The 26794-nt window shown below is 42.3% G+C and overlaps 1 protein-coding gene across 4 annotated transcripts in view; it reads left to right on the top strand.

The window, feature by feature from the left end:
- Positions 1 to 10917, top strand: part of LOC115155858 (probable phospholipid-transporting ATPase IH) — a 92976-nt gene extending 82059 nt beyond the window's left edge. For 2 of the 4 annotated variants that reach the window (XM_029702849.1, XM_029702848.1), the window contains 5 exons: positions 5607 to 5672; positions 5923 to 6026; positions 6139 to 6304; positions 9029 to 9269; positions 10010 to 10917. In XM_029702849.1, the coding sequence (XP_029558709.1) occupies positions 5607 to 5672; positions 5923 to 6026; positions 6139 to 6304; positions 9029 to 9269; positions 10010 to 10017 (585 nt within the window). In that variant the 3' untranslated portion in view covers positions 10018 to 10917. Of the gene's footprint in view, positions 1 to 5606; positions 5673 to 5922; positions 6027 to 6138; positions 6305 to 8299; positions 8410 to 9028; positions 9270 to 10009 lie in introns of those variants that run through there. The other 2 variants (XM_029702852.1, XM_029702850.1) reach the window with 1 other exon arrangement.
- The last annotated feature ends 15877 nt before the right edge of the window (positions 10918 to 26794 follow it).

Raw genomic sequence — 26794 nt, 5'->3', positions numbered from 1 at the left:
GAGAGGATCTGCAAAGAACAATGGGAGAATCTCCCCAAATACAGGTGTGCCAAGCTTGTAGAGTCATACCCAAGAAGACTTGACGCTGTAATCGTTGTAGTCAAGGTGCTTCAACAAAGTACTGAGTAAAGGGTCTGAAATAGTTATGTAAATGTGACATTTCAGTTTTTTATCATAATTGGTTATTGTGTGTAGATTGAGGGAAACAACAATTTAATCAATTTTAGAAAAGGCTGTAATGTAGCAAGATGTGGAGAAAGTCAAGGAGTCTGAATACTTTCCAAAGGCACTGTACATAAATAGGGTGCCATACAAATAACAGTAAAATTTGTTATATAAACTGAATGTACAAAACATTATAAACACCTCTTTCCAGATGAAAGCTATGATCCCTTATTGATATCACCTGTTAAATCCACTTCAATCAGTGTACATGAAGGGGAGGAGACAAGTTAAAGAATATATATATATATATACACACACAGTTGAAGTCGGAAGTTTACATACACTTAGGTTGGAGTCATTAAAACTTGTTTTTCAACCACTCCACAATTTTCTTAACAATCTATAGTTTTTGCAAGTCGGTTAGGACATCTACTTTGTGCATGACACAAGTAATTTTTCCAGCAATTGTTTACAGACAGATTATTTCACTTATAATTCACTGTATCACAATTCCAGTGGGTCAGAAGTTTACATACACTAAGTTGACTGTGCCAGCTTGGAAAATTCCAGAAAATGATGTCATGGCTTTAGAAGCTTATTATAGGCTAATTGACATCATTTGAGTCAATTGGATGTGTACCCTTGATGTATTTCAAGGCCTACCTTCAAACTCAGTGCCTCTTTGCTTGACATCATGGGAAAATCAAAAGAAATCAGCCAAGACCTCAGAAAAACAATTGTAGCACTCCACAAGTCTGGTTCATCCTTGGGAGCAATTTCCAAATGCCTGAAGGCACCACGTTCATCTGTACAAACAATAGTACGCAAGTATAAACACCATGGGACCATGCAGCCGTCATTCCGCTCAGGAAGGAGACACGTTCTGTCTCCTAGAGATGAACGTACTTTGGTGCGAAAAGTGCAAATCAATCCCAGAAATACAGCAAAGGACCTTGTGAAGATGCTGGAGGAAACAGATTAAAAAAAGTATCTATAGCCACAGTCAAACGAGTCCTATATCGACATAACGTGAAAGGCTGCTCAGCAAGAAAGAAGCCACTGCTCCAAAACTACCATAAAAAGCCAAGACTACAGCTTGTAAACTGCACATGGGGACAAAGAACTGAAAAAGCGTGTGCGTGCAAGGAGGCCTACAAACCTGACTCAGTTACACCAGCTCTGTCAGTAGGAATGGGCCAAAATTCACCCAACTTATTGTGGGAAGCTTGTGGAAGACTACCCAATACATTTGATCCAAGTTAAACAATTTAAAGGCAATGCTACCAAATACTAATTGAGTGTATGTAAACTTCTGATCCACTGGGAATGTGATGAAAGAAATGAAACCTGAAATAAATCATTATCTCTGCTATTATTCTGACATTTCACATTCTTAAAATAAAGTGGTGATCCTAACTGACCTAAGACAGGGAATTTTTCAGGAATTGTGGAAAAACTGAGTTTAAATGTATTTGGCTAAGGTGTATGTAAACTTCAGACTTCAACTGTGTATGTATGTGTGTGTGTGTGTGTGTGTGTGTGTGTATGCAGTTCAAGTCCAAAGTTTGGACACACCTACTCATTCAAGGGTTTGTCTATTTTTACTATTTTCTACATTGTAGAATAATTGTGAAGACATCAAAACTATGAAATAACACATATGGAATCATGTAGTAACCAAAAAAGTGTCAAACAAATCAAAATATATTTTAGATTCTTCAAAGTAACCACCCTTTGCCTTGATGACAGCTTTGCAGACTCTTGGCATTCTTTCAACCAACTTCACCAGGAATGCTTTTCCAACAGTCTTGAAGGAGTTCCCACATATGCTGAGCACTTGTTGCCTGCTTTTCCTTCCAACTCATCCCAAACCATCTCAATTGGGTTTAGGTCGGGTGATTGTGGAGGCCAGGTCATCTGATGCAGCACTCATCATGCTCCTTCTTGGTAAAATAGCCCTTACACAGCCTGGAGGTGTGTTGGGTCATTGTCCTGTTGAAAAACAAATGATAGTCCCACTAAGCGCAAACCAGATGGGATGGCGTATCGCTGCAGAATGCTGAGGTATCCATGCTGGTTAAGTGTGCCTTGAATTCTAAATAAATCACTGACAGTGTCACCAGCAAAGCACCATCACACCACCTCCATGCGTCACGGTGGGAACCACACATGCAGAGATCATCCGTTCAACTATCCTGCATCCCGCAAAGACACGGCATTTGAAAACAAAAATCTCAAAGGACATATTTCCACTGGTCTAATGTCTGTTGCTCATGTTTCTTGGCCCAAGCAAGTCTCTTCTTATTGGTATCCTTTAGTAGTGGTGTCTTTGCAGCAATTCGACCATGAAGGCCTGATTCACGCAGTCTCCTGAAAAGTTGATGTTGAGATGTGTCTGACCTTCAGGCTGTCTTCTGTATACTGACCCTGCCTTGTCACAACACAACTGATTGGCTCAAACGCATTAATTTGTGGAATTTATTTATTTATTTATTAACTTTTAACAAGCCACACCTGTTAATTGAAATGCATTCCAGGTGACGACCTCATGAAGCTGATTGAGAGAATGCCAAGAGTGTGCAAAGCTGTCATCAAAACAAAGGGTGGCTACTTAGAAAATCTCAAAAATATAATATATTATAATTTAACACTTTTTTTTTGATTACTACATGATTCCATATGTGTTCATTCATAGTTTTGATGTCTTCACTATTATTGTACAATGTAGAAAATAGTCAAAATAAATGAGTAGGTGTGTCCAAACTTTTGACTGGGTGTGTGTGTGTATATATATATATATATATATATATATATATGTATGCTTCCCCCCCCCCCCCCCTTGTAGTGTAAAATAGCAATAGTCTGCTGTACCGGTGTCAAAACTCTGGTATTTTTATCCTGTAGCTTGTTCTCCATCTTCTTTTAAATAATGAGCCAACATGTTTTCAGCACTTTTATTCCAATAACTAATCCCAACAAATGTTCTCATGCTTTCTCTTGTCTCTCTGCTGCAGACACATACATAGCAATACGTTTGGAACATCAAATCGCATTATCGAATCACAATATATACAGTGCCTATCATTAGTATTCACTTCCCTTGGATTTTTTCACATTTTGTTGCGTTACAAAGTGGGATTGAATTGGATTTAATTGGGATGTTTTGTCACTGATCTACACAAAATACTCCATAATGTCAAATTAATAAAATATTACAAATGTTTTAGTTGCATAAGTATTCGCCACCTTAGATGGCAAGCCCAAATAGGTGCAGGAATAAAAACATGCTTAACAAATCACATAATAGATTGCATTGGCTCACACTGTGTGCAATAATAGAGGTTAAAATATTTTTTTCATGACTACACCATCTCTGTACCCCACACAATCTATTAATTACACTTTGGATGGTGTATCAATACACCCAGTCACTGCAAAGATACAGGAGTCCTTCCTAACTGAGTTGCCGGAGAGAACGGAAACCGCTCAGGGTTTTCATTAGGAGGCCAATGTGGCAAAGAAATTAACTTTTTATCCTGAATACCAAGCGTTATGTTTGGGGCAATTCCAACATATCACTGAGTGTCACTCTCCACATTTTCAAGCATGGGGGAAGGGATAGGAGATACCTAGTCAGTTGCCGCCTCTATTAATGGCCCAACGCTCTTAACCGCTAGGCTACCTGCCCCCCTGGTGGTGGCTGCATCATGTTATGGGTATGCTTGTCATCGGCAAGGACTGGAGTTTTTCAGGATAAAATGAAACAGAATGGAGCTAAGCACAGGAAACCTGGTTCAGTCTGCTTTCCACCAAACAATGGGAAAATAATTAACCTTTCAGCAGGACAATAACATATAACACAAGGCCAAATATCAATTAATCAATCATTGATTTACAAATCCCTTTTTACATCAGCAGATGTCACAAAGTGCAATACAGAAACCCAGCCTAAAACCCCAAACAGCAAGCAATGCAGATGTAGAAGCATGGCTAGGAAAAACTCCCTAGAAAGGTAGGAACCTAGGAAGAAACCTAGAGAGGAACCAGGCTCTGAGGGGTGGCCAGTCCTCTTCTGGCTGTGCCGGGTAGATTTATAAGAGTACATGGCCATTTAAGGCCAGATTGTTCTTCATAATGTTCAAACGTTCATAGATGACCAGCAAGGTCAAATAATAATCAGTGGTTGTTGAGGGTGTAACAGGTTACCACCTCAGGAGTGAATGTCAGTTGGCTTTTAATAGCCGAGCATTGAGGTTGAGACAGCAGGTGCAGTAGAGAGAGAGTCGAAAACAGCAGGTCCTGGACAAGGTAGGACGTCCGGTGAACAGGTCAGGGTTCCCTAGCCGCAGGCAGAACGGTTGAAACTTGAGCAGCAGCACGACCAGGTGGACTGGGGACAGCCAGGAGTCATCAGGTAGTCCTGAGGCATTATCCTAGGGGTCAGGTCCTCCGGGAGGGGGAGAGAATTAGAGGAACCATACTTAAATTCACAAAGGACACCAGATAAAACAGGAGAATTACACCAGATATAACAGACTGATCCTAGCCCCCCGGCACAGACTATTGCAGCATAAATGCTGGAGATTGAGACTGGTGGGTCGGGGGACATGGTGGCCTGTCCGACGATACCCCCGGACACGGCCAACCAGGCAGGATATAACCGCACCGAACAGGGCCAACCAGGCAGGATATAACCCCACCGAACAGGGCCAACCAGGCAGGATATAACCCCACCGAACAGGGCCAACCAGGCAGGATATAACCCCACCGAACGAGACCGAGGGGGCATAAAACTGGACAGGAAGATCACGTCTGTGACTCAACCCACTCAAGTGACGCACCCCTCCTAGGGACGGCATGGGAGAGCCTGAACAAGCCAGTGACTCAGCCCCCGTAATAGGGTCAGAGGCACAGTATCCCAGTAGACAGAGAGGAGCCTGCCAGGCAGATACAGCAAGGAAAATATATACTGGAGTTGCTTACCAAGAAGACTGAATGTTCCTGAGTGACCGAGTTACAATTTTTACTTGAATCTGCGTCAAAATATATGTCTAAAAAATGGCAGTCTAGCAATGATTAATGACCATTTTGACAGAGCTAGAAGAATTTTGAAGAGAATAATGGGCAAATATTGTATAATCCAGGTGTGCAAAGCTTTTAGAGACTTACCCAGAAAGTCCCTTGCTCGTCCCAGCGCTAAAATGCAGGTGAAATTGACATTGCTTGTTTATGCGTCAAACGTTACAGGGTTTAGGGTTGTAATACAGTAATTATAGATGGTGCTCTGTGTTGAATAATGGTTTTAAAGAAGGCAATGGTTTCAACAGATGTCTCCCTGGAAAACGGATCTTTTATCTCAATGGGATTCTGTATATAGATAAAGGATGAAATGCAGCGTGATGATGTACTGTAGCAGACTTCCTCCTCTCTCTGTTCTCTAGATGTTTGGAAACTGGACCTTCGGGACTCTCGTCTTCACTGTGCTGGTGTTCACTGTCACACTCAAGGTGGGTTAGTGTGTGTGAGTGTGGGTTAGTGTGTGTGAGTGTGGGTTAGTGTATGTGACTGTTTTGTGAATCTGATAATAGTGGATTGCATGATCCCTGTGTGTGTGTGTGTGTGTGTGTGTGTGTGTGTGTGTGTGTGTGTGTGTGTGTGTGAGAGAGAATTGATCCAGTAGACTTGCTCATCAGTCGTTAGAGCTGTGCGCCCTGCAGGCATGGCGATTTGACGATGTGTGTATCCTGTGTGTTGCAGCTTGCCTTGGACACACACCACTGGACCTGGATCAACCACTTTGTCATCTGGGGCTCCTTGCTTTTCTATGTCATCTTCTCTCTGCTCTGGGGAGGCATCATCTGGTGCGCCTCTCATTCTCACAACTAACTGATTCTAACTCTGTACATTATTAGTATCACTTAAACATAGAAATAAAATAGAAATAAAATAACTAGATGTCATCTCTCCCTCTAGGCCCTTCCTGAACTACCAGAGAATGTACTACGTGTTCATGCAGATGTTGTCCAGCGGTCCGGCCTGGCTCGGCATCATCCTTCTCATCACGATCAGCCTCCTGCCTGACGTGGTCAAGAAGGTCCTCTGCAGAACCCTGTGGCCCACCGCTACCGAACGAGCACAGGTAGGAAGGACCGCAACTTGACCACACAAATAAGAGTGTACCAGTGAATTAAAGGGTTATTCGTCTGCAGAAACAATATGTACAGTAGATAAGTACTGTAGGCCTACCTGTAAAATCACCAAAAGTATCCAGGTATAGCTCCCTCTGATATGCCAGACAACTCATGGTACTAAAACTCTCATTTCAAAGATTTTACTGAGTTACAGTTCATATAAGAAAATCGTTCAATTGAAATGAATTTATTAGGCACTAATCTATGGATTTCACATGACTGGGAATACCGATATCCATCTGTTGGTCACAGATACCTTAAAATAAAGTTAGACTGATTTTCTGTTCCTGTTCCCTATCTGGTGTGACCACTATTTGGCTCCTGCAGCGCAACACATCTCTTTAGCATAGAGTTAATCAGGCTCTTTATTGTGGCCTGTGGATTGTTATCCCTCTTCTCTTCAATGGCTATGCGAGGTTGCTGGATATTGGCGGGCATTAGAACACGCTGTCGTACACGTCGATCCGCAGCATTCCAAACATGTTTCAGGTTGACATGTCTGGTGAGTATGCAGGCCATAGAAGAACTGGGACATTTTCACCTTCCCGGAATTGTGTACAGATCCTTACGACATGTGGCTGTGCATTATCATGCTGAAACATGAGGTGATGGCGGCAGATGAATGACACGACAATGGGCCTCAGGATCTCGTCACGGTATCTCTCTGCATTCAAATTGCCATTGATAAAATGCAATTGTGTTCATTGTCCGTAGTTTATGCCTGCCCATACCATAACTCCACCGCCACCATGGGGCACTCTGTTCACAACGTTGACATCAGCAAACCGCTCACCCACATGACGCCATACACGCTGCCTGCCATCTGCCCGGTACAGTTGAAACCTTGGATTAATCCATGAAGAGCACACTTCTCCAGCGTGCCAGTGGCCATCGAAGGTGAGCATTTACCCACTTACGTCGGTTACGACGCCAAACTGCAGTCAGGTCAAGTCCCTGGTGAGGACGACCAGCATGCAGATGAGCTTCCCTGAGACAGTTTCTGACAGTTTGTGCAGAAAGTCTTTGGTTGTGTACACCCACAGTTCCATCAGCTGTCTGGGTGTCTGGTCTCAGATGATCCTGCAGGTAAAGAAGCCGGATGTGGAATTCCTGGGCTGGCGTGGTTACACGTGGTCTGCGGTTGTGAGGCCGGTTGGATGTACTGCCAAATTCTCTAAAACCATGTTGGAGTCAGCTTATGGTAGAGACATTAACATGCAATTCTCTGGTAACAGCTCTAGTGGACATTCCTGCAGTCAGCATGCCAATTGCACACTCCCTTAAAACTTGAGACGTCTGTGGCATTGTGTTGTTTGACAAAACTGCACATTTTAAAGGGCCTTTTATTGTCCCCAGCACAAGGTGCACCTGTGTAATGATCATACTGTTTAATCAGCTTCTTGATATGCCACACCTGCCAGGGGGATGGATTATCTTGACAAAGGAGAAATGCTCACTAATAGGGATGTAAACACATTTGTGCATAAAATCTGAGAGAAATAAGGTTTCTGTGCGTATGGAAAATGTGTATTTCAGGTCATGAAACATGAGACCAACACTTTACATGTTGCGTTTATATTTTTGTTCAGTGTAGATTGACCCTCTGTTAACCCACACTGTATTGCTAAAACTCCTCCACCTTTCATCTCCTCTTATTACTACTTCCTGTCACAATTGCATAGGTGTGAGAAATGTGGCAAAGATTCCACCAAGCCTATCAGAAGGCAAGGTGAAGCAAATATCACATTGCTTATACCTATCCAATGCTTTCAGATCTGTAGCTAAATCTGACTGATTCCTTTCCACTTTTCTCTTCCCTCTCTGCCTCTGCTTTGCTTCCTAATCGCCCCCCTTCAATCTCTCCTGTCTCTATCTTTCTCCTCACCCCACCCCTACCTCTGTCTCCCTCCGCCCTCTGACCCCGTCACCCTGGGCAATGGCAGTCCAATCGCCCGTGCCTTACCGTGGAGCTATCCACCATCTTCGTGCTCACTCAGTCCGACAGCAGATTGAGTTTCTGATTGGCCGAGAGACTGCAGAAGAGGAGGAGGAGGTGACTCTTTTTAAACACTTTCGTCAACATCACGTCAGTGTTCCACCGTCATTGAGTTACATCAGTTTCAAAGTTAACTCCCAACTTTCCAACGCCAATCACAGTAGTGTTCCCATCCAGGGCTTCCATTTCTACGTCAAACAATTGAACTCAAGTGCCAGACAATACTGACATTCATACTGCTAAATATGCTACTGCTGATCGTGCTACAGCTGATAACAAGCTCTAATCACTGATTTCATAACCTTATTAACCTATCACTAGCCTTCTGTTAGCATCTCGCTAGCTTTACAACCTCACCCAGTACCATACTCAGCCTGCCATTCTCATCATGTTCCCCTGTGGATGCTATTCAAATGTAGCACTGTATGTATTGTATATTCATGTGTAAAATGTACGTTGATGTGTTATTCCATCCAAATGCTAACTTGCTAGCATGTGTGGCACACCGACACTAGACTAATCTTCCGTGACAACAGACAGATTATTGCTAGCAGTACGCTGGGAAGTTGAAGGGCTATCATTATGTTAGTTACAGTGCAGTGGTTCACCGCATGTCTTCTATACGGAACCGCCTCCTGGTTCCTGACCCCTTCTCACCCTTACTGTTTGCCCACAGAGGGTGAGGGCTGATGGCGTGTGTGAGGGGAGTGTGTCCACGCGCCCGGACCCCAGTCCTGTTGCTGGTGGTGGAGGCAGTGAGAGCGACATGCTTTGCCCTGCTAGGACCTGTGAGGGGGAAAGAGGAGGTGAAGGGGTGCGAGCTGCCAGGACCTATGACTCCATGATGTCACACAACCCTAACTACCTGCTCAGCCAGCCCCTAGACCACGCCCCCTCAGATGGCGAGGGTTGTTACGGTAACTGGGGGGTACATCTTGGTGGGTGATGGTTTACGCTTTGTGATTGGGCATGTACCTTCCTGAACGCTGGGACCTTAAGAAGGGTATTGGGGACATTTCATTTCCTGCTAGAGGCTCTTCACTGCTAGCTGGTTTGGGACAAATCCCAACCATGGAATGCAACGCATGGGGCCGTCTGGGTGGTTTACATGTGATGATTCTCTTCGGGTGCTTTAGGGTGGTTGGCCTGCAGGATCAGGGTGGCTGGCTCGGGCTGGTACTGTATTGTAAACTCTGTTGTGATACAGAGGCATTTTCTGGCTTTCCTTCTGTCCTGCTCAGAGATGCTCTTAGGCAGCCTAATTTGTTCTTAACTGACTTGCCTAGTTAAATAAAGATGAAATAAAGGTAAATGTATTGTAAATGTATTGTTATTGGATCACTCACATGCTGTCTGTGTCAACACGAGTTTCAGAGGCAATGCCACACATACCACATGTATTTATTTGCACATAATGTATCTTAAACATGGAGATAAAGTTAAATACATAGGAAAACATTGACATTGATTATTATTGAATACATTTGATTGAATAAAATCCCCAGGCCACATCAGTGTACTTTTGACCTCTGGTGTTGTAAAATGGTACAGCATGTATGTTAATCTTTCATTTTTATTGCATGCCGATGAACAGACCAGAGTATTTTCAGTAGGTCTTACCACTTCCTCTCTCTATCCCCTCCTTCCCTCTCTCCAGGACATTGACAAGGTGTTGCAGAGCAGTGTAGCAGAGTTGACCGCCGTGTCCTCTCGCTCTTCTGGCCCCTCCTCCAAACGGAAGAGCACTGACTCCTCCCACCTTCACCTCGGGGTTCCGAGGCCCCTAACACTCCACAGGTCTGAGTTCTTCCCCCACAAACTGGTATTAGCCCACTGGGCTGATGGGTGTGGGGCAGACCTCCGCACCCTCAGCCCCTTCGTGCTCTGTAAACTCTGGCTGGCTTTGCCTACTATCCACCAGGGCCAGAGACCTCTGTGTGACACACACAAACACAGGCTGATGTGTGAGCATACACAATGATGTGCACACACACAGAGACCAATATGTGACCTAAACCTACAAATACTATGGATTTGTGTTCCACTCATAAACAATGCATACACACAGACGCTCACTAATTCTCACATACTCCTCAAACATGAGACATTTACCATGTACATTGTCAGCCATTCGGATGCGATTTGAGGCTTCCACAGGCTTCAGTTCGGCTGGCGCCTTGCCGAGAATGTAACGAGTGCGCTTGCATACTCCCTTAAGACTTTTGCTTGAAAAATCAATACAAAATGTATGTCCATTTTGAGATGCCGTAGCCAGCATACAATTCCTCAAAATAGTCAGAATTAATCTAAGAACTTGTGAAATGTTGACGTTTTTGCCGATGAGATCTTAGTTGCGCAATTTACATCAAACTAAGATGTTTGGTGCAGTATTTATCAATGAAAAAATGTGCATGAAAATGAGTTGTCACGTTGAATGACAACAGACTTTATTGAAGAATCCCTACTGTTGACCAATCACCGACTTCGGCTTGCCTCGAGAAAACATGTTGTGTCCCTGAACAGCCGAAAAAACTCTGTCCGAAGTCCAAAAGGATAAAAATTTCAGAAAATGTCATAATATAATACGTCATAATATATGCACAAACTCTAACGAACTGTTTCGGCTGGGAAGCATGCGTACGCCTTTGTGACCTCCAAGCTGCCTCCCATTGGTCCTGTCATAGTTCTAGTTCAGTCTGGTCCTGATCCCAGTCCACACCACTACTCTACTGTACTCTACTACTCTACTATTCTATTCTACTACTCTATTCTACTCTACTCTATTACACTACTCTATTACACTATTCTACTCTACTCTATTACACTACTCTATTACACTACTCTATTCTACTCTATTACACTACTCTATTCTACTCTATTACACTACTCTATTCTACTCTATTACACTACTCTATTCTACTCTACTCTATTACACTACTCTATTACACTACTCTATTCTACTCTATTACACTACTCTATTCTACTCTACTCTATTACTCTACTGTACTCTACTACTCTACTAATCTATTCTACTACTCTATTCTACTCTACTCTATTACACTACTCTATTACACTACTCTATTCTACTCTATTACTCTACTCTATTCTACTCTACTCTATTACTCTACTCTATTCTACTCTATTACACTATTCTACTCTACTCTATTACACTACTCTTACACTGCTCTATTACACTACTCTATTACTCTACTCTACTCTACTATTCTATTATACTACTCTAGTCTACTCTATTACACTACTCTATTCTACTCTATTACTCTACTATTCTATTCTACTACTCTACTCTACTACTCTACTGTTCTATTCTACTACTCTATTTTACTCTACTCTATTACTCTACTGTACTCTACTACTCTACTATTCTACTATACTCTACTCTATTCTACTCTACTACTATACTCTATTCTACTCTATTCTACTCTACTCTACTGTACTCTACTACTCTACTATTCTACTACTCTATTTTACTCTACTCTACTCTAATACTCGACTCTATTACTCTACTCTACTTTACTATTCTATTCTACTACTCTATTCTACTGTACTCTACTATTCTATTACTCTACTCTTACTCTACTCTATTCTACTCTACTACTATACTCTACTACTATACTGTATTCTACAACTCTATTCTACTCTATTACTCTACTGTACTCTACTACTCAACTATTCTATTCTACTACTCTACTCTACTACTATACTCTACTACTCTATTCTAGTACTCTACTCTATTCTACTCTACTCTATTCTTCTACTCTACTACTATACTCTGTTCTTCTACTCTACTACTATACTCTGTTCTTCTACTCTACTACTATACTCTATTCTTCTACTCTACTACTATACTCTGTTCTTCTACTCTACTACTATACTCTGTTCTTCTACTCTACTACTATACTCTGTTCTTCTACTCTACTACTATACTCTGTTCTTCTACTCTACTACTATACTCTATTCTTCTACTCTACTACTATACTCTGTTCTTCTACTCTACTACTATACTCTGTTCTTCTACTCTACTACTATACTCTGTTCTTCTACTCTACTACTATACTCTGTTCTTCTACTCTACTACTATACTCTGTTCTTCTACTCTACTACTATACTCTGTTCTTCTACTCTGCTACTATACTCTGCTCTTCTACTCTACTACTATACTCTGTTCTTCTACTCTGCTACTATACTCTGTTCTTCTACTCTACTACTATACTCTGTTCTTCTACTCTACTACTATACTCTGTTCTTCTACTCTGCTACTATACTCTGTTCTTCTACTCTACTACTATACTCTGTTCTTCTACTCTACTACTATACTCTGTTCTTCTACTCTACTACTATACTCTATTCTTCTACTCTGCTACTATACTCTGTTCTTCTACTCTACTACTATACTCTGTTCTTCTACTCTGCTACTATACTCTGTTCTTCTACTCTGCTACTACACTCTGTTCTTCTACTCTACTACTATACTCTGTTCTTCTACTCTACTACTATACTCTGTTCTTCTACTCTACTACTATACTCTGTTCTTCTACTCTGCTACTATACTCTGTTCTTCTACTCTACTACTATACTCTGTTCTTCTACTCTACTACTATACTCTGTTCTTCTACTCTACTACTATACTCTGTTCTTCTACTCTACTACTATACTCTGTTCTTCTACTCTACTACTATACTCTGTTCTTCTACTCTACTACTATACTCTGTTCTTCTACTCTACTACTATACTCTGTTCTTCTACTCTACTACTATACTCTGTTCTTCTACTCTACTACTATACTCTATTCTTCTACTCTACTACTATACTCTGTTCTTCTACTCTACTACTATACTCTGTTCTTCTACTCTGCTACTATACTCTGTTATTCTACTCTACTAATCAACTCCACTACCCTACTTTATACTACTCTACTCTTCATGTGAAAATACTTGAATCCAAAAGGAAAATTCTCACTGAACAAAAGGAGAAATTCTGTATTTGAATGTCCGTCTCTTCTACACAATGGAATCGTACTGTGTCACAATATCAAATGGACCAGCCTTTTCTGTTTTTATTTTATTTACTGTGTTTCTCTTGTTTTTAACTTTCTTTACTGTCTCTCCATTTTGCTCCTTTTGTTGAAATAACTGGTGTTGCTTTGCAAAATGTTCTGGGGAGAAAGACTTCTGTTATTCTGTGTGTGTGTGTGTGTGTCACGGTTTCCGTTAGCTGGCAATTGCCAAGCTTTTGACTGATTTTAAAAGAAAAGCCCATAAGTTATTAAAGCTGTTCCAGGCCAAAATGAACAGGATAAAAAAAATCCCATTGCAAAATAATGCTTTTTATTCATTGATGTTAATACCAGTCGATGGAAATACATTTGACCATCATGCGTATTGGTCTATAGGTTAATTTGTATAATTTAGTGGAATTAAATTGGCCTGTGTATTCTCATTAGTCATCATGCATCATATTTATCCAACACAACTATCACATGTTCAGAGCATACAGAGCCTATTTTGAGGGGGATTTCTCCTGCAGCTCCTCAGCTGGTTGCTGCTGGAGTAAAACATGTGCTTTTATAAACACATTCATTGCGTAACAATTCTAACAATTCACGTGTTAAAAATAGTTTTGGTGCTCGATTAAAAAGAGCTACTATTGTTATTTCTCAGCTGGTAATTGAAGCGCGACACCCATTCACCATTCAAGTGCAGGCAACAGGCTATCAGTGCATCACCCACCACTTTACAATGTGAGCTGGAGGCAGTATGCATTTTGAAAACATACTTCATTGTTTGAAACCTGAATGTTTAATGTCCTATTATGAGGCATGTCTTACCTTGCTTCAAAGTAGCCTGTAGGCAAAATCCAAACATGGAAACATGGAGGAAATTAAGTTTGGGGAAGCTTACAATTAATTCATTTTCACGTGGTTAATCATAAAAATGTGAATTAAAATGATCTAAAAGTCAGCTAATGCGAGATCAGCAGCCTCTGTCATATGGACACATTGATATGCCGTGATCCATTGGCAGCTAAATTATTGAGCACATGGAACTCATAGCCTTAACTTCCATTGCTCCTTCACACGAGGATTCGTGACTATTGAGGAGGAGATTGTTGTTAACATTTTTCAAAAAGCTTACTGTGAGGAACTATAGTTTTAATATTTCATTCGCAATGGATGTTAAACACTTTCCTACCTTTCCGTGCAGCAGGCCAGGTACTTCTATGCGTGCTCATCAGCGCACTCCTTCAACATTATCAGGACAGAGAAACCAGACACATGCTCAGGAACGCGCTCCCTCAACATGATCAGGACAGAGAAACCAGACACATGTTCATTGCGCACATGGAGCACTCCAAATAAACAACAATGTAAATATTGACAAATCTCATAAATGATGGTTATGAAATTAACCAGAACTTGTTTCTCACAAGTATAGCAGGTTGTGAACTCTGCAAAAACGTTTCCACTCTGAGAATGAGAACGGTAAATGACTGTAATTAATACAATCATTAACAGAAATGATTGTAAACAAATTATGAGGATTATTGGTACATTTACTACTGGTGACATATGTAATGGAGAATTGAACAATTCACACAATGAAACAATCAATGCTCAAGAATTGTCAGGAGACAGCTGAGCGATTCTGGAGAGAGACTCACCTATATCTTCGCCCCTTTTCTCAATATTTTTAATTCTGGAGAGAGACTCACCTATATCTTCGCCCCTTTTCTCAACATGTTAAATTCTGGAGAGAGACTCACCTATATCTTCGCCCCTTTTCTCAACATTTTAAATTCTGGAGAGACTCACCTATATCTTCGCCCCTTTTCTCAACATGTTAAATTCTGGAGAGAGACTCACCTATATCTTCGCCCCTTTTCTCAACATGTTAAATTCTGGAGAGAGACTCACCTATATCTTCGCTCCTTTTCTCAACATGTTAAATTCTGGAGAGAGACTCACCTATATCTTCGCCCCTTTTCTCAACATTTTAAATTATACTCGACACTATCTTCTCACATATTTTATATGCTTTTGACTGACAGCTGCAACTCACTAATCAGCTAGGCCTATTTTCAAGTGCGCTGCCCAATTGCGGGCTTCCCAAATAGGCAGAGTCTAGGTCTATGAGCTTGTGATTTGAAATAATCCACAGCAATTGTTTTTAAAGAAGCTAATGTTTCCGGCGTCACATTTTCCTAACAGAAACCTTGTGGGGATACCTCTGCCTTAATATAACAATAACAGCAGGCTAGGAGCCAAAGGAGAATAATATAACTCTCACTCTATCTATTCTAAATCAAATAACATTCATTTATAAAGCCCTTTTTACATCAGCAGATGTCACAAAGTGCTGTACAGAAACCCAGCCTAAAACCCCAAACACCAAGCAATGCAGATGTAGAAGCACAGTGGCCAGGAAAAACTCCCTAGATAGGCCGGAACCTAGGAAGAAGCCTAGAGAGGAACCAGGCTCTAAGGGTTGGCCAGTCTCTTCTGGCTGTGCCAGGTGGAGATTATAAAAGAGAGAGGGTCCAAAACAGCAGGTCCGGGAAAATGTAGCACGTGTGGTGAACTGGTCATGGTTCTATAAAGTCTTACACATCTATCAGTGTATTTATAACCCATTCCTAGTCTTCCCTTTGCCCCTATCCACTAGTCCGCAGTGCACCTGTGTAAATCTGAAAGCATTGAATCGGTGAATGTAGTATGGTGAAAATTCCACCAAGCCTTTCAATGGACAAGATGGAGCTACTAGCATAGATGTACACAATGTACACATCATTTATCCCCCACACACACACATACAGATACACAACCTCTCTCATACCCATCATCTATCATAATCCTGCATAGTACCACTATCTCCAATAGAGCCCCACAGTGGAGGTGTCATAATACCCATAAAACCTAGCGGTCAAATAGGGAAATGGTTCCAATTGTTTTTCCACCATTCATTTCTCCCATAGGGGAAAATGTAGGCTTACCCTGCCGTGATGTTTTGATAACCATGTAAATCTCTCTGACAGACAAGGTGACTTGTATCAATATATTTGGCTCCATTTACTTTGATTCGAAAATGCTAATTAGCATCAAAGTAGGCGTGTAAGACTATAAATCCCTGCATGCTCTTGCACGTCATCTCTAGCTGACGCCTTTGCTAACAGGTATTGTCAATTTAAAACTTGCACAAGACCATTCACAGAATTGTCAATTTAAAGAAATGTTGGCAATTTATTCATTACCAATTTAGTTAACATTAGATCGTTAATCCTAATTCTTACTTTTACACTGATTCGGTAGTCTTGTCCAGATCATCATGGCATTGGTAGTTATTTATGATAGCTGCTAATGTGGCTAACTAGCGTTTCATTTTTGGAGGTTAAATTACAGGCAAATATATTGATAAGTCACCTTGTCCTAGAGAGATTTACACGGTTATCAAAACATCACGCCAGGGTAAGTCTACACGAAACACAGCGCTTATTTGAAGTGTTTCTAAAATCCACTATGGGAAAAATGATTGGAACCATTTCCTTGTTTGACCGCTAGGTTTTATGGGTATTATGAATCATACTGTAGTACTCTATAAACTCTTTCTACTCATTCGGGCCACCATGTGGCCATACACTGTAACAGCACTCTGTTTTGGTCAGACAGAAAGCTATGGTAGCTATGCCCTGTACACAGGCTGATGGGGTTATTTCATGGTTATTTCATGGATGTTTCAATCACTGATTGGTCAGTGTTGCTTGTGTTATGTTTGTTGTCTAAAGATTGTGTATTCTCTGTTATGCAAAGGTTCTTGTCTGTATTCCTAGTATGATATGTCTTTATCGCATTGTGTTATGACTATTTATACATGTTCGATTATCAAATGAGATATTTGATATGGTATATTATGAATGTAGGTTGTTTATTATGTATGGATGTAAATTCAACTAATAGAGGTATCTATGTATAAATGGGGTATGGTTTGGAGACTTGAATCAAACAGCGGTGTCACAATCAAATCCATCTTTCTAGAATGTCATAGAAATGATTGGTTTGCCACATCCTCTATATAGTAGATTGTGATTAATGAATCTATTTTCCACATTTCTAACATGTAACAGTATGAGGTGAACCGTCTGCCTTTGTCCAAAGCTCATCTGTGGTGTTAGTGAGCAACTGAAATTCATTGGATCGTAAGCATCTTTGTATGTTTATATGTCTGCTGAGTGCAGATACACACACACACACACACACAACAAATATCTATAGGCCTGTATATCTTCTGTCACAACTCTCTCCTTTTGGGGATTTTGTTAAAGGTTCGAGTTCAGGTTTTTTGTTTGTTTGTATTATGACTAGAAGCCTTCGGTTGGGCTTACTGACATGGATTGCAAAGGTGTTATCGTGCATGTCATATAGCCACTGTAAAGAGTATTTGGTCATGTTTTTATGGAAGTCATGCATTGTCTGATGTTCTTATCATTACTAGTGGCTGGCCAAAATACAATGTAGCTGGAACACTCAGGCAGGTGGTTATGGGGAGAGAATTCACTGGTTGTTACTCATTGGATGAGAGGTCAAATTATCATGTTGTCACTTATTATTATTATTATCCATGTTATTGAAAATATATATCAATCAAAATCTATTCTATTGATACTTTTGTATCCAGGGGAGAAAATTACATTTTAACTCTTTATATTTAGATATTGCTTTCGGTTTTGTAACAGGCAAAATGAAAAAGTAGACCCACAGACTAAACACACTGAAGACTTTAGAAGTAAATGAAACACACAGCACGTTGTACACCTCAGATCCCTCAAAATAAGGTTTATACTGTAAGTGCACTGAGTTTTACAAATAGGCTAGTCACCCACAGAGATTATATTTCTACAAGTCACTCATCTCATAAACTCTTTGCATTGAACTTTTTTGTTTTAAATATCATAGTGAGAGAAAAAGTGTGACCAAATAACTTGATTAGTCAATGAAGATTTTTGATTTCTGTCTCTCTCTCTCATTGGTTAACCACACCAGCCTTGTGACTGTTGCTGACCAGAATGTTCACTGCTTTTAGAAACATTATTATCAGCACCACGTTAGGTGCTCTCACCATACCGCTCCTGAACTTGTGATACTCTCACAAATGAAATGTCAACTACTGTACTGTGCGGTATTCTGTGTAACATACAAACCTACATTGTTTGTATCCGTGAGCAGTTTTCGAGCTTGTTTTTCTACAAAGATTGAAAAATACGTTTTGTTGACATTTTGCCAGCCTATCTGTAGCGAATGAGGGCAAAGCTCGGTACTGTCATTCTGCTTGTAATAAATACATTATTTAACACACCGGTTTGTCAGACTCCATCCTGTCTTCCTGTATGTCACAGTAGCTGCATTCTTATTGGAGGATATATATGACCTGACTAAGTTGAGCGGGCCCAGTGTTCTGGCCCATTGTGCTGGCCCAGTGCACCACAGTAATGTGTTGTAATGGCACAGGATGGCCACATGGTTGTGATGGAGGACAGCTAATCTCAGAGCTCACATAGAAAACAACAACAGATAATGAATGATAACAGCAAGTGATAACCATAATGCTCTTAATGAGGATGAGGTAAACCTTTTTTATGTTCTTCTCTTACATTTTCTCTACCCCTCCCCCCTCACTCTCTCCATCTATTGCAGTCAGGTCCTTTCTCAGAGCTGCAGGGAGACTTTAAATCAAACTGACCTCTCCTTGTTGTGACTGCAGCCAAGCCTCAGTCCCATCAGCTGTGTGTGTGACGTGTATGAGTCTGCAAAAATCTGACTTGGCTGCAATCCCCTTCCTCTCCCCTCCTCTCTAGGTCTGCATGTGTGTGCATGTTGAGGGTGCATGCAGTGCATCTGTGAGCCAGCCCCCTCTTTTCCTCCTCTCTAGCTTCAGCATCCTCCACTCTGCATCTCTCTGTCACTGCAGCTGGGGACGTCTGCATCCATCGCAGCTTCAGCATCCTCCCCATCCCCTCTGCAGCCAGCATCCTATCTCTTCTCTAAGACATTACTCTCTCTTCTGCAGCACCCCTCTCTCCACTCACTTCCTCCACACCATCTGTAGTGTGAGCCAGCAAGGCAAGCCCCCCCCCCCTTGTCTCTTCTCCCCTGGGATAAGCAGCTACGCCAGTCCCTCTCTCCCTCCTCCACAGCGTCGGCTGTCTGAAGCACCAGGGAGACTGAGCCTGCTTGCCTATCTCTCTCCAGCCACGGCGTCCCTTTTCTGGTTAGCAGGGCTCCCGTTCCCCCTCCTGAGGATGATCCTGTGGATGAAGACGGAGGAGATGGCTCTAGGAACGATGCTGGAGAGACTCCGACTGGTCACCCAAAACATAGGTGTGTATCAACAGCATCGCTAACTATAGGAATCTGAGTAACATACAGTAGGTACTGTTGTTAAGAAATGGTTTTCTGAAACATGTACAGCAAGAGCATGACCAGCCAAAACGTAAGTAACAAGAACATGCTTATTTTAAACATGTCTGAGAAGATGGTGTAGCCTTACCCAACAACAGTATGACTATTAAAACATTGCTATATGTGGCGTAGTTGTACACTAATTGGTTTGAATGTCTTCCTTGTCATTGACAGACCCATCACTGGTATGGGAGGATTCTTAGCTATGTTCTGTGGAGCTGTGGAGCTGAAATGTAAGGTGTTTGTGTGTATGCAGTGTGACATTGACCTAAGTCATGGGAACCTCTGCAGGGGGATGTAACAACTCTGGAATTGGCTTGGTTTTTCCTGCCTGTTGTCGTGGGGTGACGTCATGTCTTTACATTGATGTGTTTTAGAGTGTCAGTACCCCTGCAGCTCTTGAATGCTTTGGTTGATCAGTTTTAGATCAAATGATAGATAAGATAGATACATAGAGGATTTTCTCTACATTTACATTTAAGTCATTTAGCAGACGCTCTTATCCAGAGTGACTTACAAATTGGTGCATTCACCTTATGATATCCAGTGGAACAACCACTTTACAATAGTACATCTATATCTTTTTTGGGGGGGGTTAGAAGGATTACTTAATCCTATCCCAGGTATTCCTTAAAGAGGTGGGGTTTCAGGTGTCTCTGGAAGGTGGTGATTGACTCCGCTGTCCTGGCGTCGTGAGGGAGCTTGTTCCACCATAGGGGTGCCAGAGCAGTGAACAGTTTTGACTGGGCTGAGCAGGAACTGTGCTTCTGCAGAGGTAGGGGGGCCAGCAGGCCAGAGGTGGATGAACGCAGTGCCCTTGTTTGGGTGTAGGGCCTGATCAGAGCCTGAAGGTACGGAGGTGCCGTTCCCCTCACAGCTCCGTAGGCAAGCACCACGGTCTTGTAGCGGATGCGAGCTTCAACTGGAAGCCAGTGGAGAGAGCGGAGGAGTGGGGTGACGTGAGAGAACTTGGGAAGATTGAACACCAGACGGGCTGCGGCGTTCTGGATGAGTTGTAGGGGTTTAATGGCACAGGCAGAGAGCCCCGCCAACAGCGAGTTGCAGTAATCCAGACGGGAGATGACAAGTGCCTGGATTAGGACCTGCGCCACTTCCTGTGTGAGGCAGGGTCGTACTCTGAGAATGTTGTAGAGCATGAACCTACAGGATCGGGTCACCGCCTTGATGTTAGTGGAGAACGACAGGGTGTTGTCCAGGGTCACGCCAAGGTTCTTAGCACTCTGGGAGGAGGACACAATGGAGTTGTCAACCGTGATGGCGAGATCATGGAACGGGCAGTCCTTCCCCGGGAGGAAGAGCAGCTCCGTCTTGCCGAGGTTCAGCTTGAGGTGGTGATCCGTCATCCACACTGATATGTCTGCCAGACATGCAGAGATGCGATTCGCCACCTGGTTATCAGAAGGGGGAAAGGAGAAGATTAATTGTGTGTTGTCTGCATAGCAATGATAGGAGAGACCATGTGAGGATATGACAGAGCCAAGTGACTTGGTGTATAGCGAGAATAGGAGAGGGCCTAGAACAGAGCCCTGGGGGACACCAGTGGTGAGAGCATGTGGTGCGGAGACAGATTCTCGCCACGCCTCCTGGTAGGAGCGACCTGTCAGGTAGGACGCAATCCAAGCGTGGGCCGCGCCGGAGATGCCCAACTCGGAGAGGGTGGAGAGGAGGATCTGATGGTTCACAGTGTCAAAGGCAGCAGATAGGTCTAGAAGGATGAGAGCAGAGGAGAGAGAGTTAGCTTTAGCAGTGCGGAGAGCCTCCGTGACACAGAGAAGAGCAGTCTCAGTTGAATGACCAGTCTTGAAACCTGACTGATTTGGATCAAGAAGGTCATTCTGAGAGAGATAGCAGGAGAGCTGGCCAAGGACGGCACATTCAAGAGTTTTGGAGAGAAAAGAAAGAAGGGATACTGGTCTGTAGTTGTTGACATAACTACCATACCTGTTGTATTACATGGTTATTACTGTATTACAATAACCATGTCATATAGGACTCAAACATGGGCGTAAACAGATGATTGTATTCTGTTACCTCATTGCCCTATTTCTTGCACCACTGTCCTGAAGTTACCAGTGTTTATTTAACAACAGTAAATGTATAGGTCTGTAATAGGAGACCAGGTGACCCAGCAGATGTTCCAGATGTTCCTTCTATATCTCTCAGCATCTTTCCTCACTTAGAGGTACACATAACATCTCCTCTGACACTGACATTCCTACCGTAGCCATGTTTTTACTATATGTCATGTATGTGTAAAATGGTTTTGGTCATAATGTATATCCATCATACGGTCTTTTGGTGCAGGTTTACACACGGATTGCAAACATGAATTGTTGCTGTGAGTGTTCAGAGCCTGGTTGTCAGGGAGTTTTTTAAAAAGATGGTGGACTATATCAGTTGTGCATTTTATGTGTATTATGGACACCGTGTACTTACGTAGATATAATATCAGATATTATCTAATACCCTTATTAGATATGATCCTCCCTAGCCACAGGATGTACTTATTAGACGGCCAATAATCCTCTCAATCCATCTCATCCTATTAATGTGACTCCTGCTGGACTGGCCTTCTATTGAGTTACACATCTATGGCTTGATCCCGCACACGCACGCAAACAAAGGCGTCCTCAAACATACACACACACACACACACACACACACACACACACACACACACACACACACACAGGCTCAATATCAGCTTTAGGCCCAGGGGGACTGCTCTCCAGGGTTGATATTGGCCATATGGATTTTGGTCGGACAGACTTAGAGAGGTGATATATCCTCCTACTGTAACTGTCAATACAGAAACAACCGTTACCAAGGCAACACCAGTGTCAATGTTTTGGCTGTCTGCTCGTTAGAATCATACAAGCTTTTGAGATATTATTCAGAGAGGCTGTAGTTTGTGTGTAGTAGAACGGGCATGAGTAATGGAGTACTACTCTAGTACTCGAACTGATGTCAAAGCTCCATCTTTAAACAAAATCAAATAGGCCTGTAGGCTACAACTATTTGGTGGAATATTGTTTGTGGCTGGCTACGTTCATTTGTTTTCACTCTGGTGTTCCATTTTTAGGCCTAGACTACATGTGCATTTGTGGGGCACCCCCCCCCCCCCCCCCAAAAAAAAAAGAAATAATGTGCGGCAGTATTTGAACACCATGCATTGTTCAATATGGAATTGTTCATGCATTTGGAAAATTACAAAGAACAGGCAGAATAAACTAAATCAAACGTCTGTATATCGAAAACAACACGTTTTGGTTTGTAACCCTGAAAGAATTGTCTTTCAATTCGTCAAATTGAGCCCCATTTCAAATTATCACTCTGTAAATAACTGTTCTAAGCATGAGATGCGCATCACTTCTCACTGGCAAATTTTTTCATTTGGAAAGATATTCTGTCGTGTTATTTTTACTATAAAATAGGTGTGTTGACTGTGTGCTTGGGAAATAAGAGTGTCTTTTCTGCTAAATGAACAAAACAAAGCTATGACATTGCACAGCCATGGCTTTTACTAGAAAGCTCCACTGCTGAGGTTACTGCCTTTTTTAAGATTGTGTTCCACGATATAATATGACCAGTTGATATTGCGATTTCAATAAATGTAATCTTAAATGGTACTGTGTGTTTTGTGTGTGTGCTCTGTCTGTGTGTGTGTGTGTGTTTAGGTATTGTGTGTGTGTGTGTGTGTGTGTGTGTGTTTAGGTATTTTGTGTGTGTGTGTTTAGGTATTTTGTGTGTGTGTGTTTAGGTATTGTGTGTGTGTGTTTAGGTATTTTGTGTGTGTGTGTTTAGGTATTGTGTGTGTGTGTGTTTAGGTATTGTGTGTGTGTGTGTTTAGGTATTGTTTGTATGCTCTGTGTGTGTGTTTTTGGTTGTGTGTGTGTGTGTGCGTTTTGTGCATGTGTGTTTTGTATGCTCTTGGGGTGTGTGTGTGTGTGTGTGTGTGTGTGTGCGTTTAGGTATTGTGTGGGTGTGTTTGTGTGTGTGCGTTTTGTGCGTGAGTGTTTTGTATGCTCTTGGGGGGTGTGTGTGTGTGTGTGTGTGTGTGTGTGTGTGTGTGTGTGTGCGTGCGTGCGTTTAGGTATTGTGTGGGTGTGTTTGTGTGTGTGCATTTTGTGTGTGTGTTTTGTATGCTCTTGGGGTGTGTTTTGTGTGTGTGTGTGTGTGTGTGTGTTTGTATGCTGTGTGTGTGTTTGTATGCTGTGTGTGTGTTTGTATGCTCTCTGTGTGTGTGTTTGTATGCTCTCTGTGTGTGTGTGTTTGTATGCTCTCTGTGTGTGTGTTTGTATGCTCTCTGTGTGTGTGTGTTTGTATGCTCTCTGTGTGTGTGTGTTTGTATGCTCTCTGTGTGTGTGTGTGTGTGTGTGTGTTTGTATGCTCTCTGTGTGTGTGTGTTTGTATGCTCTTTGTGTGTGTGTGTTTGTATGCTCTCTGTGTGTGTGTTTGTATGCTCTCTGTGTGTTTGTTTAGGTATTGTGTGTGTGTTTTAGGTATTGTGTGTTTTTTTAATGGTTTGTAGGTGTGTTTTGTTTGTGTGTGTGTTTTGTATGCGGTGTGCATGTTTTGTATGCGGTGTGTGCGTGTTTTGTATGCAGTGTGCGTGTTTTGTATGCAGTGCATGTGTTTTGTATGCAGTGCGCGTGTTTTGTATGCAGTGTGTGTGTGTGCGCATGCGCGCGTTTTGTATGCAGTGTGTGCGTGTTTTGTATGCCGTGTGTGTGTGCTCTGTGTGTGTTTTGTATGCCGTGTGTGTGTGTGTGTGTTTTGTATGCAGTGTGTGTGTGTTTTGTATGCAGTGTGTGTGTGTTTTGTATGCAGTGTGTGTGTGTGTTTTGTATGCAGTGTGTGTGTGTGTTTTGTATGCAGTGTGTGTGTGTGTGTGTTTTGTATGCAGTGTGTGTGTGTGTGTGTTTTGTATGCAGGGTGTGTGTGTGTTTTGTATGCAGTGTGTGTGTTTTGTTTGCAGTGTGTGTGTGTTTTGTTTGCAGTGTGTGTGTGTTTTGTATGCAGTGTGTGCGTGTTTTGTATGCAGTGTGTGCGTGTTTTGCATGCAGTGTGTGCGTGTTTTGCATGCAGTGTGTGTGTTTTGTATTCAGTGTGTGCATGTGTTTGTTTTGTATTCAGTGTGTGCGTGTGTATGTTTTGTATGCAGTGTGTGTGTGTGTGCACGTGTGTTTTGTATTCCGTGTGTGTGTGTGCTGTGTGTGTTTTGTTTGTGTGTGTGTTTTGTATGCCTGCTGTGTGTGTGTGTGTGTGTGTGTGTGTTTTGTATGCAGTGTGTGTGTGTGTGTGTGTGTTTTTTGTATGCAGTGTGTGTGTGTGTGTGTGTTTTATATGCAGTGTGTGTGTGTGTTTTGCATGCAGTGTGTGTGTGTTTTGCATGCAGTGTGTGTGTGGGTGTTTTGTATGCGGTGTGTTCATGTTTTGTGTGCCGTGTGAGTGTGCTCTGTGTGTGTTTTTTATGCAGTGTGTGTGTGTGTGTGTTGTATGCGTGCGTGTTTTATTTTTTTGTGTGTGTTTTGTATGCAGCGTGTGCGTGTTTAGTGTGTTTTGTGTGTGTGTGTTTTTGTATGCAGTGTGTGTGTGTTTTATTTTTTTGTGTTTTGTATGCAGCGTGTGCTTGTTTTGTATGCATGTGTGCGTATTTTGTATGCATTGTGTGTGTGTGTGTTTGGTATGCTGTGTGTGTGTGTTTTGTATGCTGTGTGTGTGTGTGTTGTATGCAGTGTGTGTGTGTGTTGTATGCAGTGTGTGTGTGTGTTGTATGCAGTGTGTGTGTGTGTGTTGTATGCAGTGTGTGTGTGTGTGTTGTATGCAGTGTGTGTGTGTGTGTGTGTGTCTGTTTTGTATGCAGTGTGTGTTGTATGCAGTGTGTGTGTGTTTTGTATGCAGTGTGTGCGTGTTTTGTATGCAGTGTGTGTGTGCGTGTTTTGTATGCAGTGTGTGTGTGCGTGTTTTGTATGCAGTGTGTGTGTGCGTGTTTTGTATGCAGTGTGTGTGTGCGTGTTTTGTATGCAGTGTGTGTGTGCGTGTTTTGTATGCAGTGTGTGTGTGTGTGTGTGTGTGTGTGTGTGTGTGTGTGTGTGTGTGTGTGTGTGTGTGTGTGTGTGTGTGTGTGTGTGTGTGTGTGTGTGTGTGTTGTTGTATGCTGTGTGTGTGCGTGTGTTGTATTGTGTGATGGCAGATACTGAGGAATCAGTCATGGACAGGTGGGAGATTCACCCCTATTAGCCCCCAGGTTCCTCCATATCTTATTTTTTGGGCCACGACTGACTCACACAGAGGAATACTTGCCTGTGTGTTTCTGTAGACCAGGGGAGGACAATTCCAAACCTCGATGGCCTGATTGCTGTGTAACACACCTGACTCCAATAATCACCTAATCATGATCTTCAGTTTAGAATGACATTTGATCAATCAGCTGTGTTTGCTAGGGATGGAGAAGAAGTGTGACACCAATCAGGCCCTGGAGGACTGGAGTTGCCCACCCCTGCTCTAGACGATTCACCTGTCTCTCTGGTCTTTGATGAGATGTCTTGTTTTTGTCTCTCTTTTTGTGGTCTGTTGTTATGGAGAATGTGACTTCAGAGAGAAATCGGGCCAACATTCACAGATAGTAAGGAGGGAAGGAGGGAGGGAAGGAGGGAGGGAGGGAGACCTACAGCAGCACCTAGATCTTCTGCACAGATTCTGTCAAACCTGGGCCCTGACAGTAAATCTCAGTAAGACAAAAATAATGGTCTTCCAAAAAAGGTTCAGTTGCCATGACTACAAATTATATCTAGACACCATTGCCCTAGAGCACTCAAAAACTATACATACCTCGGCCTAAACATCAGAGCCACAGACCGACCTGGCTCTCAAGAGAATACAGGCACACTGCCCACAAAATGAGGTGTAAACTGAGCTGGACTTCCTAACCTCCTGCCAAATGTATGACCA

The sequence above is a fragment of the Salmo trutta genome, chromosome 20 (genome assembly GCF_901001165.1).
Source record: "Salmo trutta chromosome 20, fSalTru1.1, whole genome shotgun sequence".
NCBI classification, from domain to species: domain Eukaryota; kingdom Metazoa; phylum Chordata; class Actinopteri; order Salmoniformes; family Salmonidae; genus Salmo; species Salmo trutta.
Note: the sequence above shows the minus strand (reverse complement) of the source record. Positions and strands in the feature narration are given on the sequence as shown.